General features: G+C 39.2%; 1 protein-coding gene and 1 long non-coding RNA gene across 2 annotated transcripts; one reads left to right on the top strand and one right to left on the bottom strand.

The window, feature by feature from the left end:
• Positions 1 to 3,478: 3,478 nt before the first annotated feature.
• On the top strand, positions 3,479 to 21,296 carry LOC139755629 (uncharacterized). The gene is made up of 3 exons (XR_011714136.1): positions 3,479 to 3,690; positions 19,278 to 19,344; positions 21,175 to 21,296. It is a non-coding gene; the product is annotated as an uncharacterized lncRNA (long non-coding RNA).
• Positions 7,680 to 13,686, bottom strand: LOC139755292 (uncharacterized). Its single transcript, XM_071673405.1, has 4 exons — positions 13,481 to 13,686; positions 10,950 to 11,026; positions 10,210 to 10,363; positions 7,680 to 9,790 (listed from the first exon to the last, which is right to left on the bottom strand). The coding sequence occupies exons 1-4, from the start codon at positions 13,482 to 13,484 to the stop codon at positions 9,342 to 9,344; spliced, it is 684 nt and encodes a 227-aa protein (XP_071529506.1). The 5' UTR covers positions 13,485 to 13,686; the 3' UTR covers positions 7,680 to 9,341.
• Positions 21,297 to 21,823: the final 527 nt, after the last annotated feature.

The raw sequence follows: 21,823 nt of genomic DNA, 5'->3' as shown, positions 1-21,823 counted from the left end.
ACACGTGAGGAATTGCACTCTTCCTCCGACTTTCCCTCAGTCATCCTGGGCTGGTTCGAGTTAGAAAAAGGATGTTAGTGTTTCTATGAAAGTATTAGGTGGTCCATAGCTTAGCCTAACATCTAGGTAACCACTTGAGCTCAGCTTTGTGTATTTCAGGATCATTTACATCTATCTAGTTCTTAAACACTTTTGGTGGTCATTAGCTTCATCTATTCTATATTTTGTGAACTGAAGTGTAAAAAGATAATGGTTCTCTGATATTTTTGGTGTACGTTTCATCACTTGCCCAAAGATTACCTCAATTATTCATTGCAGTCATAAAGCCATGTTGAATTATTAGTGAATCAACATAAAATCCGCTGTTGGATTCAATTCTCGCTTTTCATGAGGACTATTTTGAATAGGAAAATATGGTCTTCGTCTTTTGCCTCACTTCTATTTGCTCTTATATAACAACTTGACGTATTTCCATCAACTTTATCTCCTAAATTATTTCTTTTGAGCAGAACAATGACCCAGAACGATTGATATACATAAATCCTGTTAACTCGCCAGCAATAACTGGTGACATCCTACTATTAAGGTTATCAAGGTTAAGCAGACTGTTTCTCCCAGTGGTCTGTCTTTCTCTGATCTCCTCACCTCCTGCTTACTATGTATGAGCAGCCAGCACCGAGGGCTGGTCCTGTTGTCTCTTTGGTGCAACAGAAAAACTTTTTGGCAATTTACCTCACCGCAAGAGGTCCGCAAGAGGTTTCAATCTAACAACACGAGGATCTAGTCTAACAACGTGAGGATCCAATCTAACAACACGAGGATCCAATCTTACAACATGAGGATCCAATCTTACAACATGAGGATCCAATCTAACAACACGAGGATCCAATCTTACAACATGAGGATCCAGTCTTACAACATGAGGATCCAATCTTTCAGGTTAGGATATATATATATATATATATATATATATATATATATATATATATATATATATATATATATATATATATACATATATATATATATATATATATATATATATATATATATATATATATATATATATATATATATATATATATATAATGTGTGTTTGTGTGTGTGTGTGTGTGTGTGTGTGTGTAGTTAATGAGACGGCATTGGTTAGGGCTTCAGCTGCCGTGTTGTCTCAGCTTACATAAAAAAGAGACTTTTTCGTCGGTATTATTTCCAGTCTAATTGGCTCTCGACAAATTCCCGACAGCTTTGAATGCGCAGAATTCTCAGGTGTGTTGATGATGGAGTAAGAGTAACTCCAGGAAGGTTATGTCGTATGATTTTCCACCTTCGGGAGGAGAGAGGGAGTGTTGGAGAGAGATGGAGTGGGCTCCCAGACAGCTGGAAGGAAGGGTGTGTCGGAGAGAGCGAACTGGAGGAAGGCAGGGGAGTGTTCGTCCTCTGCTCACAAAATGGAAATTGTTTCACAGCTGAAGTGGATGCATTGGAATGTCAGGGGCTCGGATGATGAAGGGCGAGGAGTGCAAGCCCCGGTGGAAAGTGTTTGATGGCAGTTGGCTTGCGTGAGGTGAGCCTGAAAAAGACTAAATGAAAAAGACGTGCCAGGAGAAAGGATAGATAGATGGTGTGGTTAGGAATAGTCCAGAAGGGAAGGGAGCTGAGGGAGGGAGGCTTGAGGAAAGGGAAGGAAAATATATGTTGGCATGTGTGTGTGTGTGTGTGTGTAGTAGTAGTAGTAGTAGATGGTAGTAGCTCGAGGAACGGTTCGGAGTCACTGTTGGTGAGAGTGAAGCTTCGAAACAGTTGATGAGTAGAAGGAAGAGACAAAGGAAAATCATTGTGTCTGTTTGGATGGTATATTAATTATGGACAAGAGGGTTGCAGGAATAGACAGACAACAGGAATATACCACAAACTGACAAGTCTAGATTAACAGAAGGGGAAAATTATGAGGGAAAACCGCATCAATGTAATGACAAATCAACTTTACAGTACAGAACTCCAGCACAAACTTTTCAAGATGCAATGAAGACTTAAGTTTAATCTGGTTTTGCGACGCTGCGCTGCACTTGACCGCCGTATATGAGGTTAAAACCTAGTCCTCAAAGGAGGAGAACAGTATTTCAGTATCATTCTTATGTCAACATCTTATATGAAGTAGAGTCAACCCCAGACCATAATTTTTCCTTCTTTGACGCTACGTCTCTCATTGATGAAATGCGTTTTGACACACAAGCAACGTTTTTACATTTCATTGGCGAATCGATTTTACCCTTTCTTCAACGTTCAGTACTAAAAGAAAAAAGAAAAACAAAGAGAGAAAGACGAATTATTTATTCTTGAGCAACGATGGGATAATCCGACGGGAGCTCTCTTCCCCCCCACCACCCCCACCCCCACCAACATGTACACGAAAACAGGATGAAAAATGCTGCTTGTGGAAAGCATGAACTGTTGTTGGATTCTTTTCACGGCAAGTAATTAATCTCGCGAAAATAGCAGCGGGTGTTTACCTCCCCAGATCCATCAAGTTCTGTGTTTGCTTGAACTCAGTCACAGCTTTTGTAGAAGACTTTAGATCAATATTTGATTAATGACGTATAGACTCAAAAAAAAAAAAAAATGAACCAATATCATTAACGTCTGTTTGCGAATATTCCTATGTTTTCCTCTCTCTCTCTCTCTCTCTCTCTCTCTCTCTCTCTCTCTCTCTCTCTCTCTCTCTCTCTCGTGGGCTGACGGCTTTTCAGTCCACAATCATGAGAGCCACTCCATATCACTCAGCGAACTTGGACAACATGTAAACTCGTAAGACTTCCTGTTAGTAAGCCTTAGATTTTACCCTGTGGTGAGTATGACGCGCTAGCCCTATTTTTTTTTTTTTTTTAGCGAAATCTCAACCGTAAATAGTCGTAGTTGTCAACCTTATATAACATGAACTTTCTTGTAGTTTGCTACCATATCCGCGTCACCTTTTAAGTGATGATAATTACCCCACAACGATTATATTCTTAACACAGACTTAACGTGGGACATACAACGCATCATATTTTGCCCGAAAATGGGGTATTTCGCCTCGTTCTGACACTCGGCGTGGCAACAGAGTGAAGCGATTCCTTTGCATGATTTTTGCCATTTTATATATGGTATTTATTTCATTTCTTTTTCTCTCATTTCTAACTGTCAGATTCCTGAGTCTCACATATGCCTGTATATATATCTCAGGTCTATAAGTAGGAGAGTACAGGAGAGAATGTTTCATGAAACTGTAGTGAAACTACAGTAATTCATGAATTCACGACAATACCTAGTCTCTACTTTCAGAAGTAATGCGTCGTCAAGCCTCGCTTGTGGTCGACCCACCAATCAACAGCCTCTTTTCAAGCAGTTGAAATTGATTGGTTCCGGCACGGGTTTCCATCACGTGACCCTTAGTCATATATACCAAATTTTTTTTGTCTCTCCGGCAGTAATCACCGATACTTGGAGGAGGTTGATAAAACTTGAGTTTTGTGCTTGCTAACACACTGTTTTCGCGTCGTTCGTCTCACTCGACAGCTATTTGGCCGGACCCCGCTATGGTCACCCACAGTGCTTGCGTGGCTTCATCTTTGACCATTTGCAGCGCTCGGCTTCGCATCAAAACTAGGCTATACCCTCTTCCACCATCACTCATCTACAGTATAACAGGTTAGATTCATCACTCAGTAATGTTCCTAGCAGCTTTTTCTTCCATTTTTTTTTATTTCCTCCGTAGCCTCTCCTCACCATGTTCCCAACGCACTTGATACATTTAAAGTTCCCCAGCGTTGAGCAACCCGCTTGCAATTTGATCATGTATATGCAACACTTAATTCTAGCTGTTACCAGTTATTCTGTGAATCGTTTCCATACTAGTGAACATATTTTAGTTAGATACTTAGATTCCTTTAACTCATATTAAGTGGATACTTATAAATTCCTTTTAACTAATTTAGTGGATGCTTATAAATTCCTTTAACTGTCTTAATTGTAAAGTGGATACATGTTTTAGTGAGTGTAGCACTTTACGCCAAGGTATTAAAACCAGATTGTTAGGGTGTGCGTTACCCTTGGGTCCGAGCAGTGTTTTTTTAAATTTGTTGTATGTGAATTAAGCTGCTGTCAGTCAGTTGCACCCAATGTTACGATGGTGTTATCCTGTTTGGTTCCTGGTTTGAGAGGATGGCTTGGCTCTACAGACGTTTTCCCAGTTGGGCGATAAACCAAACGGTTCCGATCCTAGGCATCGTTTAGTTTCGTGTAATGACCTATTGATATCGTTGTGGGAAGGTGTTTTACACTGGTTGGGGTGTCGTCAACTAAGCGTGTATATTCTTGAACTCGTTCTTTCATAATTTATTTTCTTGTTTTATTCAGTTCTTGCCAAGGGACACTTGATCTTTATTTCTTGATTATATATATATTGGTGTTTACTGTTTTCGTCAAGTGTGTCTTTACGGCGCACACTCCAAAATTCTGGGGAGTCGAGTACATGGCACCCGCGTACTTAGAAGCCACTGCTTATTTCTGACTGAACATTGTATCTGCTCTGACTACTTGCTACAAGACTTTTTTTTTTATTAAGTGTTGTGACAATCTAGTACTTTTTTATATTTCATTTGCTCTCTCTCTCTCTCTCTCTCTCTCTCTCTCTCTCTCTCTCTCTCTCTCTCTCTCTCCTCTCTCTGACAGGCATTTAACGCGAGAAACATCAGCGAGGCTCCATGGCCATCACCTAACCTATCCTACATCACGCAGAATGCCCAACCGCCCCCTTCCCACAGCTTCGTGTCTTATCTGCCTCGCGTGTCTCCTCTTGTGGCTCTTATTTTCATCTTTATCTTTTTTTATGGTCTCGCGCATTTACCTTGTGAATTACCTCTGATTTCACAAACTTTGTCTTAAAGCCCCACCCCACTACCCCAATTTCTTAGTAGAAAACAGGTCGTGAAAGACAATGTGCGGCACCTGTATTAAACCCTGTATGATGACTTCTGAACATGTTCAATGAACTTTTAAAGGATCAATTCCTGGAACTTATTGTCTCCACGTGCAGTGATCCAATACTTAGTGTTATCTTCACGTTAAGACGTTCTAAAGAATTAACAGTGGTAGAAAGTAGGTTTGGGATTCGCCAAAATTATTGCAATAGCAAGTCAGTCGCTGATGAAGATAAGGCGCAGAATACAGTTGAGGAACCAGGCGGGACACGCGAGGTAAATGTTTCGAGAAATAGAAGATCAACGCAGATCAATCCCTCGGGGAACCAATTTAAACAGGAAAATCATTCCTCGAACTTCCTCCAGGATCACTGCTGCTGGGCGGCCCCCCACTGAGGCGCTACATGAGAGGTGTTGCTTTAGTGATCGACGGGAAACAATTATTTGGATCTGATTTTCCATTACATACTGTCTGGTTCTGACGGTGTGGATAATTGCCTTCAACAACACGGGGGGGATGTTGTCAGAAAGGGGTCCGCCACCTCGAAGCTTCTTAGAGGTTAACAGTGGTGTGTTAATGTCCATTTCGAGAATGTTACCACGTCGAATGGGTGATTGTTTCTAGACCTCCATAGACCTGTGATATGTCAATATTCCCTACATCCCTGTAAGCCACCACCTTCGTGGTGTACTAGTTTAGTGTTACTGGTCGTTAACGCGCGCATGCACGGGCGGGGCCGCATGGGGTAAAACCAGAGCATAGGTTCGAATCTTGGTCGCGTTAGCCAGGTCCATAGTCGACAAGCCCTTCATCCTTTCCTTAGGGGCTTGAGCGATAAAAATGGGTACTTGGCGTAGGCTAGGGTGTGTGGATGTGTACATACAAGGTTGAAAAGACGGGGCAGTACGATTGTTTAAACTCCTCGTGACAGTCATCACCGTGTTCTACATAATGCGGGGAATACACCAGCTCATGTCTGATGAGTTATGAGTATCCGGTGGCTCTCATATGGTGAGTGTTGGGTGACCACTTCATATCTGGCGACCGGTAGTAAGGGAAGTGGATGGCATCCTCAACTTTTCGAACGTTTAAAGATTTTTCCACACTGGGAGCCATCACTTGTAGTCTGCGATGACGAACGCACGTATGTATATACGTGTCTATTCGTATGTGCATGTATATACATTTAGTGTGTCGTTTTGTGTATGCGATTATATCTTATTTACTTCATAAAAGAGGATCAGAAAAAGCTTAAACGTATTTGTCAAGGTGTATCTTTTCTGAATAGATCCTGAATCTACAATCTAACCCCTTAAGTATATGAAGTCTTATACAGTGCCTGAGGTTGATCATATGAACTATATCCCTATTAATTGCCTGGGTCATTAAGGCTGTCAGCGCCAAGTTATAACGACCACCCGAAAAATCTTGGTTCCTTCTGGTCTTTCAAGATTATTCTTTGACCACATTCAGTCTCGCTATGTATATGGCCCTTATTGACGTTTAAAGTAGTCTCGTCCACATTCTTAGGAAGGGCAGTGAAGTAAATGCCAAAATGTACTCATTAATGAATAGCTAAGTAATTAATGATTACTACTATAAACACTTGTTTCGCTTATTGACTTACTGTTGGAAAAAGTCTCTTTTGGTATTCATTTATGGAAATACATGGATAAGTGGATTAAAGGTTCATACATACAATGGGGCGTTAATATTAATGAAATGAGCACATCAGGTGCTCATTGAATATGATACTAATATAAACAGACATTTCAATATGTAATACAAGAGATTGACAAGTAAACTTTGCATATATAGTGCTGTCGTATTGTATTGATAACGCAGAACCAAACATAGTGTTGGGTGATATTGTAACAGAAAACTATATTACGAATGTGTTTGATGACACGAGTCTTTAATTGAACAAGTACGAAAAATCAATCTGGTGTAATGTACACTAATACTTGAGTTTTTTTTTTTTTTTTTTTAGCCCATATATCAAGGGTTGATTACCTAATCCCGTGAAGCTATACAGAGGATGAAGAGTAAGATGTGAACTCGGCTTCATATTACTTGACGTGTTACTATATGCTCCTAAGGTCCCATTGGCATACTTCCGAGTTGTTTCTGTTGTAAAAATGTGTATTTCTGTGGGAGTTGATACTGGGGCTGATTCTGAGTGAGGAGATTCGTTCATGGACACACACACTCACTCACTCTCACTCACTCACTCACTCCCATTGTTACGTTGATACACACATTCCTAGTGTGATGGCAAAAAAAAAAAAAAAAAAATCCACTGGGGAGGGAAAACTCTCCCTTGTATGCTGGTCGGATGTAATGAAAAGCAAGCACTTTTGCTGATGACGCGTCAAGGGTGAATAATTCCACAGTTGAGAATAGTCAGCATCTCACTAAAGTGAAGGGTTAGGAGGGTGGTGCTCATCATCCCTCTCCCATCTCCCAGCCGAAATCCTGGAGAAAGGCTGAGTTTGAAGATAATTAAACTGTCAGAACCTGCTTTGTGGCGTCTGAAATTATATGTATGTATATATATATATATATATATATATATATATATATATATATATATATATATATATATATATTGTGTGTGATTTCAGGGCACCATCAAAATAGTTTTTTGAGCCCAAATTTTTATTGAAGCATGAGTAACACCTATGACCAAATGGCGAAGGAAATGGATATTCAGAAAGAAAATTTTGATACAAATTTAATGGGACGCATTTAATCGTTCGAGTGGTAAGCCCAAACAATCACTTATCAGAAATGCAAATTTTTAGACACCAGGCCATTGTTCACTTTATATAACACGTGTTATGAGGTTATGAACAAATTAGAATATATCAGACATGAAATTATCCCGGAAAACTTTATGATTGCCCAATACAACTTTACTAGACCACTTTGAGTTACATAATTTTCTTTCCTGTATTGGAAATATGACGGACATTTATGAGCTTCTTTCAGTATTGTATAACGGAAGCTTCTTTCAGATTTATAAAATGGTAGCTTTCATATTTAGAAAGCGGATTTTCTTTTCATGTATAACAGATGCTTCTTCATTATTATAGCTTCTTTCATATCATGTAACGGTAGCTTCTTTCATATTCATGTATAGGGGTAGCTTTCATACTCATATAACAGATGCCTTTTTCATTATTATATAACGGAAGCTTCTTTCAATTTGTTCTTTCAAGTGCCTTTGTAGCAATATATGTTAACATTTACTTCGTGTATGATGATTGGTTTTGGTGTATATGGTAATTAGATAAACTTCCTGGTAGTTAGTTTATTTAGAAATCAAAGGGAATGTGTATGGTAATCAGATGTAACATGACGATATTTAAGTAATATTAAGTTTTAATGAGTATGGTATTCAAAGGTAGTATATACATGATTAATGTGCATGATGTTTATGATTATCAATTTCATTAATTTCTATGAAATACAATTAAGGTGGATTATCATTTGATGTATATGATAAGATATACCACTTAGGATATGTATACGAGTACGATGATCATAAGTAATTTACTGCTTTTTAATAGTTGCATTCGTGTCGTAATTTCGTCCATGATGAGAGAGAACATATTGTTAGGAAGGTTCTTAATTATCAACATCGTAAGTGATTATAATCCAATTTCTGTTGATTCAGTTTGTCGCTCCAGAATGACCGAATGAAGAGGAAGTGTGAGAATCACTTATATGTTATATCACTTGAACGTTGAATAGTATTCAGATTATGATAGGAATTCATTTGTCAATCTATTGAAGGCGAGATCTGTCTAGTTCCACTACTCCCATCAGCTATTCAGACACCGTGGTGTAGTGGTAAGCATTACTGACCATGAGTCACCACAGGCCGACCCGAGGTCGGTCGGGTCTATATGGGTTCGAGTCCTGGACGTGGAATTCGGCCAACACCCAACCCACCTATTCATCCTCCCGCCGGGGCTGGTCGATAAACGGGTACCTGGCTTAGGCTGAGGTGCGTCTTTGTACATATATAGGAGGAGAGACATGGTAAATATACACATATTTATAAAGAAACGGGTGATCGCGAGTGTAAATGTCTCCCCGTAACACACACACATTCTAATCGGTGTTATACAAGCCCACGTCATGTATGGAGGTAGTTAATGCTCAGAGTAGAGGGGGAGCAGACGCATGTTGGCTGTCCGGCAGGGCGTTTGGTGTGCATTCCATGGGTGGAGTCCCCTTAGGCAAGACCCCGGCAGGTAGATATCCGAACTCGTGCGGTGGCTTGTGGTGGATGGGTGGTAGTTTTGTTGCCTCGTCATAAGATGGTGGGAGGGAGCTTGCACCAGGAGCAGGCTGAGGACCTGCCTGATGTGTTAGTGGATGGCATGAATAGACGGTTGGTTGGGGTGGATATGCTGTTGGTTGGGGTGGATATGCTGTTGGTTGGGGTGGATATGCTGTTGGTTGGGGCGGATATGCTGTTGATATGCTGTTGGTTGGGGCGGATATGCTGTTGGTTGGGGTGGATATGCTATTGATTGGGGCGAATATGGCGTTGGTTGGGGCAGATATGCTGTTGAATGTGGCGGATAGTCTGTTGGTTGGGGCGGATATGCTTTTGGTTGGGACGAATAAGTGTCTGGCTGGTAGAGGCCGGCGCTTGACTGGACCGGATTGGTAGTTGGCTGGATGGGACAAGTGATTGGCTGGTTTGGGTACGTTGCATTCGCTCTTGGTTCCTCGTTGTACCTATTCCAGCGGTTGATTTTGTAGTTCCTGTAGTCGAACGCAAAGAGACCTGCGAGCACAAATCCAGTGAACACTGCGAATAGTGAAAAAAGATGATAAACATCGATGGATAACGAGGGGAACTAGTGACTGTAATTGTTATGCATCTTACCAATTCAGTGTATTCATAGTAATATCGTATTATGATTTAGTTATGAAAACTGTGGGACTGCCCATCGTAATGGATAACTTAGTATTCTTAAGATATTTCTTGTATTTCTTGATAAATTCATCAGTTTGGTGTTCTTAACATCAAATTGTCGTGAGACATCATCATAAACATTATCATCGACAACACTGGACATGTATATATTTAACCCAGCCACATCATCAATACCCTCATTAGCAGTGAATGGCAACCACGCCCAGCTGACATCAACAACAACCAGTCCAAAAAAAATTCCCCTCACCATTGGCTAACAACCCCCTTACGTCACACGTTGAGGTACTTACGGCTTAAGATAAGCAAGACACCACCCAACAGCAGAAGGATCTTTCCATGCACCAACGGGCTCATGCCGATGAATCCCATACCATTGACGATGAAGAGGAAAAAAAACAGGACCAGAATTAAAGATACCTTCGCTCTGACAGCTGCCGCACCGCCCTAAAAGATAAAGATTTTTCGACGGTCAGAGTAGCAGTGTACGTCTTTGTCCCGTCTATGCAAGTCTATTGGAAAAAATAGATATATGAAACGATAGATGTGATGTTACTTGTAGTAATTATAGTATTTTGGTTGATTCTGTTGTGGGTCGGTTCTTTTGTGTGTTTTTGGTTACTGCTGACAACAACAGCGATGTAGGGCGATAAGGAAAAATAGTTGATGTGAATAGAGTTCAGGATGGGTCTTATGTGATGGCAAGGCTCTAGATGCTTTGGAGTAAAGGGGCGAGTCTTCAGTATACCACAGATGAATCGCTTGCTGTATGCAGATGTCACGGCTGTGGTGGCAGACTCCAGATCAAAGCTCCTGGAGCGAAAGGTGTGTTGTGAAGCTGGATGGCCAGGGCTTAGGTTTCAATGAGGAGAGCCTGAAGGAAGTGGAGGGGAGTTTTGGATATCTGGGAATGGGCAGTAGAGGATGGAACCACGTAGGCTAAATGGAGTAATGAGATGTGAGGTGTATATTAAGAAGCATGTAGAGGGAAAGGTCAGTATATATCTTTGTTTAGACTAATTGAAGTTTTTACCTGAGCTCTCAGAAATCGGTAGTATTCCCTGAAGTTAACGTTGGATGCAGAGGCCCTTTGTGAACGCAGGTTGGAACCTGCGGAAGAGACATGTCTTGTTAACTACCTGTAGGGTGGGTGCGGGAGTACAAGCCTAAAAAAAAAAAAAAGAAAAGCTGTATTAAGAGTCGTGCAAATTATGATGAAGGGAAGAAGTGTTTCAGTGACTCGTCGAATCTTAGAAGACGTGAGACCCAATTTATTGGGTTTTTGATTAATAGAAGAGGGAAGGTAATACGTGGATTATCAGCTGAACCCACTGTGAGGAGGATGAATAACGGATTTCTCGACAAGAACTTGCGGTTCGAGAAATGTTTACGACTCTGCAACTAATTAATGTTATCATAACTACCGCGATATCTTCACACATTATATATATATATATATATATATATATATATATATATATATATATATATATATATATATATATATATATATACACACACACACACACACCATTGCGTCTAACAGCATCATGCCACTGGGTATAACAGCTGCACAACACCGGGTAAAACATGATCATATAACACTACTGCTCTAATGTCCATCATAATACAGTAGATGTACATGCGATGCTACAACAGATATACAATGTGTACATCCGCGTCATACAACTGCAAAAATAAATATATCTAGTTAGCATCGTCGGCCTTACCGTTGCTTTTCAAGATGCAGGTGTTTAAGATCTGATCCTCGTGTTGTAAGATTGGATCTTCATGTTGTATGATTGCATCCTCATGTAAGACAATCCTAATGTTGTAAGGTTTGATCCTCGTGTTTACGTTTGGATCCTCATGTTAGACCGGATCCTCGTTTTGTGAGACTGAATCCTCATGTTAGATTGGACCCTCTTTCGGGTGAAGTAAATTCCCAAAAAGTGTTTGTTGCACCAAAGAGACAACAGAACCAGCCCTCGGTGCTGGCTGCTCATACATAGTAAGCAGGAGGTGAGGAGATCAGAGACGCACAGACCACTGGAAGCAACAGTGTGCTTAACCTAATGTGAAATACTTTGTATGTCTCAAGGGGGTATAAACAGGTCTTGGAGAAATTAGGGTGGTCATCAGTTCTTGCCAGCGAGTCGAGTTCATAGGTTTTTATACAAGATGTAAACTTGCTTCGTTCTACACTCGAAAGATTACGGTAGGGAAAGAATTTGCGATGTATAATGGATGGAAATAGGTGAAGTTGTGCTACACAAGGGCAACAATAATGGAGAGGACAGATGAAGTCTGTATTTCTAGACACTATTTTTCTGAAAAACTACGGCTTCGGTTCTGAACAGCGAGGTCTGAAGCCACAGATAAGATTCAGTGTTCGTTCAAATAGTTATTGAACATGGTTTGAAACCAATAGAGAAGCTTCAGTGTTCGTTTAAATAGTAATTGAACACTTTTTGAAGCTAACAGAGAAGGTTCAGAGTTCTGTAAGTTGAACACGGTTTCATCATTGCCTTGTGTGATTTACATGATATATGTGCAAGTAGAAAACGAAACTTAACGAAGAGAGGAAAAATACATAGAATGATTTGCTGTAGGGAAGATCATAAGACATGATGATGATGAAACGAGTTTATTATAAGAGCGACGCACCGGTACATAGTCTTGATTAGAGACAAAAACAAAGAAAAAATCGAGCAAATAAGACAAATTCTCACATCTGCTGAAATTCAATCAAAATTTTGATTACAATCAAAATCTTTAGACGCGAGAGCTATTATTTCCTGAGCTTCGAAAGGTGAAGTTGATTATATACTGAGCAACAGCAATACAATTTAGCACACTCTGGTCATGTTTACAGGATTCGATACTACGTGTTTAAGGTATCGAATCAATATCACAGAAAGAGTATTACCACTCGACCAGAGTTGTTCGGTGACGAGATCTCCAAATAACATGTAGATATATATTTTTAAGACATCCGTAAACAAGTGAAGGAAATAAGATAAATCAAGAGTAAACTTAATGCCTTCATAAATCTGTTGCGTCCGAAATCTTTTCATAAGAGACGAAGCAAAAGGGGAAACACGTTTTCAGATATTTTTGATATGCAATCACATGGGGTAAGTACGATCGATTAGGGCAAGCCACCCATGTTTCTTATCAGATCTGAGATAAGAATGCATTTTGTGTCGCCCACACAGCTTGGCGGACTCTTAGGGATCGTGTTCTCTGTTCTATACAAGCAATGAAATATTCTTAACTTCCCTGTCTTTATCACGCATTTTGTGTAAGCTCATTTTCGAGTATCATATACGAGAAATCAACCTGATATTACACCGTAAGATCAAAATATGACACTATAACGCATAGATCAAAAACTCCCTTAGATAAACCGGCATCGTTGGAGGACATTACATATAAACAGCCCTCCCGAATAGCGTCATTCGCATTACGAGACGATATCACCAAGTTACTGAGACACCATACTACCACTCTCTTACTACGCAGTGGGAGTAGGATACGATAAAGCAACGTAACGTAACGTACTCATCGTATAACGAAGGTAGGTTGTTCGGTAGAGTAGATGAGGGAGGTCTCCTCTCTCCTTCCTTTTTCGTTGTTGGATTCTTGTGGTGGTGCAAGACCTTTTGCCAAAGGCTGGCCGAAGAATGCTGTGGGTAGGTGGTAGGTAGGTTAGGTACCACAGGAGCCACTCCGGATCACGAACCAGGAGACGACACAGTGTTCGGTCCCGTACTGAACCCTCTCTGATGGTTACCTGTTTTATCTTTTGCGTCATAGATACGGGACGACACCATTGTACCGAACAGGTTCCGGCTGATCGATTTGGCACTAGTATTTCTCTTGCATAAACTTTTCAAGTGGCTAAGAGGAGCATTGTCTATGATAGAATTTAGATTAGTCAAGATTATGTATTTCATCGTATTAAGGACAATATATATATATATATATATATATATATATATATATATATATATATATATATATATATATATATATATATATATGCTAATCTTATGTGAAAAATAAGAGAAAATTAGACGTGTAATCCCATCGAATGCACTGATAAGCGTATCGTCTCGTCTGATTTTAGAATGTACAATTCTTCAATTTTTCGAGAATTAAGTATTCTGAAATTCAATGTCGCAAAATTTTTATAACAAGGAAATAACGAGTTAAAGTGAACAAAAATAACGCTCTAATAGCCCTAACAATAGAAATATCAGCATTGCCATTCCTGGTAAAGCCTCAGTAATTGAAGTTTGAACACTGTAAAGAAAATGGAATGACCTCCTCTTGTTTTTTGACGATTAATATCAGTGCTAAACGCGAAAATTAACCCATCGCCATTTCCAGTGACTTAGAGTGAGGACTTTTCACTTTTTTTCAAAGATACTTCAAAAAATTCCATAATGTTCTAGTTATTTTACCCGTACCAAACATTTGTGCACTTATACCATTCTAAGAAGTGGAAGTAAATTACAGGATTATCAAACCTACTCATAATTTGTCATTACGAGTCCACGATGATAAAATGCGCAATTATCAAGAACAACGACACAGATAATATGTAGTTAAACTCTAAAAATCAATGTAATGGTCGTAATATTCACCAGAACTCTGGTTAATGAAGAGATTTTCAAGTTTTAACTCCTTGGTTGTGTATACACTCGAATGATGATCTACTCAGCAAACGGCAAAAGTCTTGTTGCAATATATACGACCTCGAACGGGAAGACAAAGCTCAAATATATTTTCTCGTATGTCTTTACAATCAGACAGAAGTAATAAGACCAGATGTCGGTTTGTCAGACTTAAGCTCCCAATCCAGTGGAATTACGGCCCAGCCTGTTATCCTTGTTATCTCGATAACAAGACCTTTATCATCCAAACTAGGACAATCCCCACCTGGGTACACACACACACACACACCAGCTGCTAAACTTTCGTCTCCAACTTTATTGACTGAAGCTTCCTCTTGTGAAATTTTCCTTCCTCCGTCGTCAGACCGGAGGTTTCCTTATCCTTGTATCACTTTGCGATATCGAGTCGCAAACCTTTGTGTGATATCGAATCGCAAACCTTTTGGTGTTGTCTTCAAACGTCCTCTGCTTGACTTGACCCATGAAGTGAGGGGACGCCAGTGTAGATAAATACATCTGGTGATTGTCTTCAGTCTTGTATGTGATCTTCTCCCTGCCATAGTAAGGTAGCGTCAGGAACCAAAGAACAGTGGCCTGATTTGTACTCAAGACAGTGTCCTAGCATTCATGTATTGTGATCAAACACCAGAGCCAGCCTTCCATAGCTACTACACCTCGCACTGTATTTCACCAGTCACATCTCGTCTCATGGAGTACATGTCGCAGATCGTGATACGTTAAAAAATTAAAGATATAGGGGGGAAAAAAAATTGAATACAGTCAGAATAAGTAACGAGCACGCGTGGTTGTTTTTTCTTATCTATATAACAGTAGAAGATAAGGGTTAAAGAGTGACGTTATGTGTTAATATCCTGTTCAATTGTGTGTCCTCATATTCTCCAGTGATGTTGAAACTGCGAATTAACTTGATGTAGTAGTAGTACTAGTATCGGTTAAAGTGATGATCGTAACTAGTGTAATGATAACGATATATCATTATTCATAAGGTGGCAGGAGGTGGAGTGGATGGGGCACCTTTCCCTCAGTCATTGGCGAGTATAACAATTTTATCCGTTACTAATTTTTTTTTTTCCTCCCACGTTGAATGGTGTCCGGAGGACACCCAGACAGATGAGTGAGCCCTTACCAACACTGGGGCATTGGTTGCTCCCATAGTTTTGGAAGCTGGAGTGAAAAATCCTGTATGTGGGAAAAGTATGAAAATCTCTCTTGTCACTATGCCAGAGCAGTGATTAATCTTGCGAAAACATTGGATGATTTTTTTTTTTCTCCCCTAAAATCCATCAGAATCTCCGCTTGCCCTAGATCATTCAACAAATTTTGTGCAGAAAAGTAAATCAATGAGACTATAATAATTATAGACCCTTGTAGAATCCCATATACTCAAAACTATATTCACGATGATATAGAATTACAATTATTATTTTTTATATGGTGTAGATTATAATGTTTAAGAAAAAGCATTTAAGCATTTAAAAGCATTTAAGCATTCATTTACTTAGTGTTGGAAAATAGAATAGCCTTTACTTACAATAAGTATCTTCACAGCTTTATGCAAGCTCATGTAAGGATGTGTAGTAATGTATCATGTTGCTTGGTACGTCTATCCTAACACTGACAGACATAATAAGTCTGTTTTCTTTGAATGAAAAAGTTTAGATATTTTCTTTCCGATTTTTAGAGATCGATATATATCATTTCTTGTGGGTTTGTGGATTATTCCGTAAATAACTGAATGGTGTGTGTATGTGTTGAGAGTTCCAGCTGCCATTCCCAGCAAAACGCGCCATCCTGTATGACCTAGCTAAGCTTCCCCCACTCCTTTATGGCATTTCTTCTGGCGTTGTTCATTCGTTTCTGTTACGTCTCGTGTATTTGCCACCCAAACACCACCACGAGGCCCGTGGCTCAGTTAATACTCGACACCTTTTCATCTATTTTATTACCAACAAGTTGTTTCCTGTTTTCTAAACTTGAGCAGTTCGAAACCCCGAACATTAGGTCCCACGTTATGTTGCTATTAAGTCAGTTTGCTTCAACCTTGATATGTTCGACCAGTAGGGTAATTTAGCCATCGTGAGAAGCCTCTTGTTATTGGTGATCTTGTACCCAGGACTGTTACTAGAAATACGTCAGTACTTTCCGATAAAGGTAATCTCTGGAATTCACAACAAATCATTTATTCCTACTGGGAAAAACAGATGTAAATATCCTTATATAACTGTTATAAGAGATACTTGCTATATAATGATATGGGAAATGATAGACATGTAGTAAAAGGATCACATACACACTGAGGATGTATATGATCTTTGAATCATCTTGAACGTATGAAGGAGTTCGTGTTTAGGCTTATCTGACTGGTGCTGATAACTCAACATGATGGCCTAAAAGAGCCCCACTTCTCAATGAGTTTGAAGCCCAAATAACCAAGCGACTACAAACAGGTTTAGAAATAGATACAACAGATTGGCTAACTATCCAAGGAAGACACTTGAGTAACCAGTCATCTGTTGCATACAGACTGAAACGACGGGAACGCCGCCAGTTGACCTGACCCAATTCAGCTTCTGAATGAGTAATCACAGTCCGTCTGGCCAAACTGCAGTTACTGCAGTGAACCAGACGGGGGAGTTAGCACTGTTGCTAAAGTGATCAATACAAGGCAATTAGTCGGATCTGATTTTCCATTACACGCTGTCTGGCTTTGGTGGTGCTAATAATTACCCTCAGCAGCAGGAGCACTAGAGTATTGGGCTACGAAGGTGAAGTTAGGGAGGAGGCCGAGTGTAATTTGAAGGTGGCTCGACCTCCTTCCACCCTTGACCAACTGATCCTGATGTGTGCTTGTGTGTGTGTTTGTGTTTTGACCTTCATATGTTGTACCTCAGAGAATCAAAAAGGTAAGTCATATGGCGATACTTGTTTCTCAGGAGGTCAAAAGCCACTGGATTGACCTCCGCATCGGTCAGTACGAGAAATGCGACAGCCACTGTGTCTCCCGGAGCCTGAAGACTCGCTGTGTGTGTGGGTGGCGTCTGTCCGAAGCCCAACAACAGCTGGAAAAGGTTCGTTTATGGTTCGTTGACAATGAAAAAAAAATCATAAATGTTTCCTACATTTAGCTGCCTCATTATTTACTCTGGTGAAACAACACTTATAACCGGTGATATTTTACTTGATCCGTTTGAGTCTTTGTTTGCATGATAAGCACCGTGGTCACTTAGTTAAAATGAATCCCTGTCTCTGAGGTTTGCGAGGCGTGTCTCGAGTGATTATAGAACCCGGATTCAGATATGAAATTCATAGCGAGAGGCTTTGCTTTGCTAAATGGAATTAGCTATGAAGTATAATACAAAAAAAAGGTATCTCGGAAACTATATCTTTCTTCAGTTTAAGAAAATTAAATGTAAATGATCTTAACGACACAGAATCAAGACAATGACGATTCGGATCGGCGAAGCGTAGACAGGGATAGTAGCCTCTGAAGCTTCGAACGCAAAGAGTCTATTAGTGAGACTTTTCGTAGCCATTACGTTTACCGATGAATCTGCACTGGGAAACACCAAATCGGACCTTACAAATGAAAATAGAATACATGCCATGTTACCGATTAACCTCACACAGAGGCAGTGATTTATTTAATCCATTCATTTCCAAACTAATCATTTTACAAACTGAATGTCTCCCACGAAGCAGCTTCGTCTTGAAGCGGTTCATTTACTGTATTTTCAGGTTCATGATGTCTATAAACACTCGCGCTCTCAGGGCTTGAAATTAACCCATGTGACGGCCTGGCCTCCACAGCTGGAGAGAGAGGTATAGTCTTGTGACCTAACCTCGGTGGTTGATTGTACCACTGACCTCAGCTGAATATTGTTAAGGGGGCTCAGTTTCCACTGTCTTTGATTTCTGACAAATTTCAATAAGGTTCATTAGGTCAAGGTTGGTCTCTCTCTCTCTCTCTCTCTCTCTCTCTCTCTCTCTCTCTCTCTCTCTCTCTCTCTCTCTCTCGTGGTTTTTTTTTATGTAAATTACCAAATTAGCTAATTTCACTGTAAAGAGGGAATTTTGCCCAGTCTATTCCATCAATCCACCAATATTATAATACAGAAGTATTTCGTAACAACTTATTCTACCACGTTTCTTTGTGTGTGTTTGTGTGAAAATTTCTCTTTATTCTCTAGATGATATTCTGTAAAGACAGATGTTTCGTAATTCATTTTATATTCCTAAATATATTCTAATCTGTTGATTCAGCTTCTACAAAAATAAAAAAATAAATGAAAAGGGATTTAAGATTTTCCTTTAGCAATTAGATTTGTGTAATTAGAAAGCATTTAGAATTGGTTAAAAACATAATATATGTTAAGTCAAACAATAGAACGCTGCAACACGGCCATTAATGATTAACCATTTTAAATTCGTCATTATGGAGAGAGGAAAAAAATAATTTAACTTTACGTCTAAATATTGGAATATCCGATTCATAATTCACGTGTGTAATGGAGCAATTACAGGTATGATGCCTTTTATGTATATTAGCTGTTAATTACATATATACTGGTACATTAATCACAGCTTGTAATGTACCGTGATAACAATGAAATTTAGAGCGGACTGGTATATATTGACCTCAACTAATGATCATATTTCAGGACCGATGTGAGTTGACTGGAGGGTGGTGGGGGGCTGCGCGGGTTGATGCCGTACGCCAATGGACACGTGAGTAAACCCATTCAAAATGTATCAATATACCGTAATTGATGAATCATTTGTTACTGGAACAGTGCAATTGGTTTGATACGCGAGTTGAGCCGTGCCACGTCTCCTTGTATGGGGGACCCCCCCCCTTGGCGTCTTCGAGGCTGCGTTCCACGCAGAAGTAAGGTAAGGTAAGCTCCTTTGAAGCGGGAAGGCCTTACTTAGCAGAGCTCAAGTCCTTCCCGTCCTCAGGTAATGAGACCTCTCTCTCTCTCTCAAAGTTACCAATCTTGGAGCTTGTTGCTCATCGTGCGAATTATAGGGCCGCAATTACGTCTCATTTCATTACTGAAAGTGTGTGTGTGTGTCACCTTTCCAGACAACATCTTCAAAGGACCGAATTAGATCACAATTAACAATTAGTGTGTCAAGGATGATTGGCACTAATTGTCCCTCAAGAGGGGTAATTCACAATTGGGGTAATTAGTGCCCAGTAGCCTCTTTTCAATTAATTATAACGAATTATATTTAATTACCTTTATGCTTTGCCCAAGTACAAGCTTAATTTTTTTTTTACCATATTTATGACTTGGATGACCACCAGTTTTTATTCTTGCTGGAGTAATGTTTGTAATTTGAGTGATATTGTGATTTTAAGGTTTCTAAATCTATTGATATTGTGATTTTAAGGTTTCTAAATCTATTGATATTGTGATTTAAGGTTTCTAAATCTATTGATATTGTGATTTAAGGTTTCTAAATCTATTGATATTGTTATTTAAGGTTTCTAAATCTATTGATATTGTGATTTAAGGTTTCTAAATCTATTGATATTGTGATTTAAGGTTTCTAAATCTATTGATATTGTGACTTAAGATTTCTAAATCTATTGATATTGTGACTTAAGGTTTCTAAATCTATTGATATTGTGACTTAATGTTTCTAAATCTATTGATATTGTGACTTAATGTTTCTAAATCTATTGATATTGTGACTTAAGATTTCTAAATCTATTGATATTGTGACTTAATGTTTCTAAATCTATTGATATTGTGACTTAATGTTTCTAAATCTATTGATATTGTGACTTAAGATTTCTAAATCTATTGATATTGTGACTTAAGGTTTCTAAATCTATTGATATTGTGACTTAAGGTTTCTAAATCTATTGATATTGTGACTTAAGATTTCTAAATCTATTGATATTGTGACTTAAGGTTTCTAAATCTATTGATATTGTGACTTAAGATTTCTAAATCTATTGATATTGTGACTTAAGGTTTCTAAATCTATTGATATTGTGATTTTAGGGTTTCTAAATCTATTGATATTGTGATTTAAGGTTTCTAAATCTATTGATATTGTGATTTTAAGGTTTCTAAATCTATTGATATTGTGATTTAAGGTTTCTAAATCTATTGATATTGTGATTTTAAGGTTTCTAAATCTATTGATATTGTGATTTTAAGGTTTCTAAATCTATTGATATTGTGATTTTAAGGTTTCTAAATCTTTTGATATTGTGATTTAAGGTTTCTAAATCTATTGATATTGTGATTTTAAGGTTTCTAAATCTATTGATATTGTGACTTTAAGGTTTATAATTCTAGTGATACTGTAATTTTAAGGTTTGATTCGAGCGTTGTGATTTTCATTATTTGGTAAACGTATATATATATATATATATATATATATATATATATATATATATATATATATATATATATATATATAAATTTTCTTGGGTCTTGTGATTCGCTGACCTGGGCTGTCACAACGCTCGGGGTAATCGAATTATCCCACGTCAGCCGCCTTGATCCTCAAGCTGAACCCCAACCCGTCTCATTCCAGGCTTCATGTTCGAGATGTTTTATGAAACGTTCCCTAATGTTTCGCTGAAAATTGTTCGTTGTGGAACTGTTCTTAGTGCTGCGAAGTTTTTGACGATCGTTGGTTATGAAATTACAAAGCAGTTTGATGAAAAGTTTGTCATTGATTTCCCCATTTTGCAGTTTGTTTCTAAGATTACCCTAATATACTGTTGGAAACTGCTGCTTTACTGAACCCCCAGCTTGAGACCTATGCAGCCAGGTGAACAGTTTGAATCACGTCTCGTGAACTGCCAACAGACGTCTATGACTCTTTGACTCCCGAAGCGAGTCTGGTCGGGGGGGGGGGGGGGGGGGGACTTGAGGTAAAAGGAGAAACGTCTATGGAATTAATTTGACAAGAGCTGCAACTCGCAGTAAAGTCTTCATCAGGGGAAGCAGATCCACCTGATGACACACTCATAACAGCGTTATGACCAAGACACAAAGGCCAGGGACTCGCGAGCGTGTGGTCGTCAGCTCCTGCTGGTGTTCCGTTGATTCGAATGACTCGAGATACAGAGTCAACAGATCCGAAAACTTGTGGAGCTAAACTTGGGATGAAATATGGCATGATCGCGGTGCGAGGAGAGATGATTTGGGGGGATGGGATATTACCTCTCTCTCTCTCT

Source organism: Panulirus ornatus, chromosome 19, assembly GCF_036320965.1.
Source record: "Panulirus ornatus isolate Po-2019 chromosome 19, ASM3632096v1, whole genome shotgun sequence".
Classification (NCBI taxonomy): Eukaryota; Metazoa; Arthropoda; class Malacostraca; order Decapoda; family Palinuridae; genus Panulirus; species Panulirus ornatus.
This window is presented reverse-complemented; position numbering and strand designations above follow the sequence as displayed.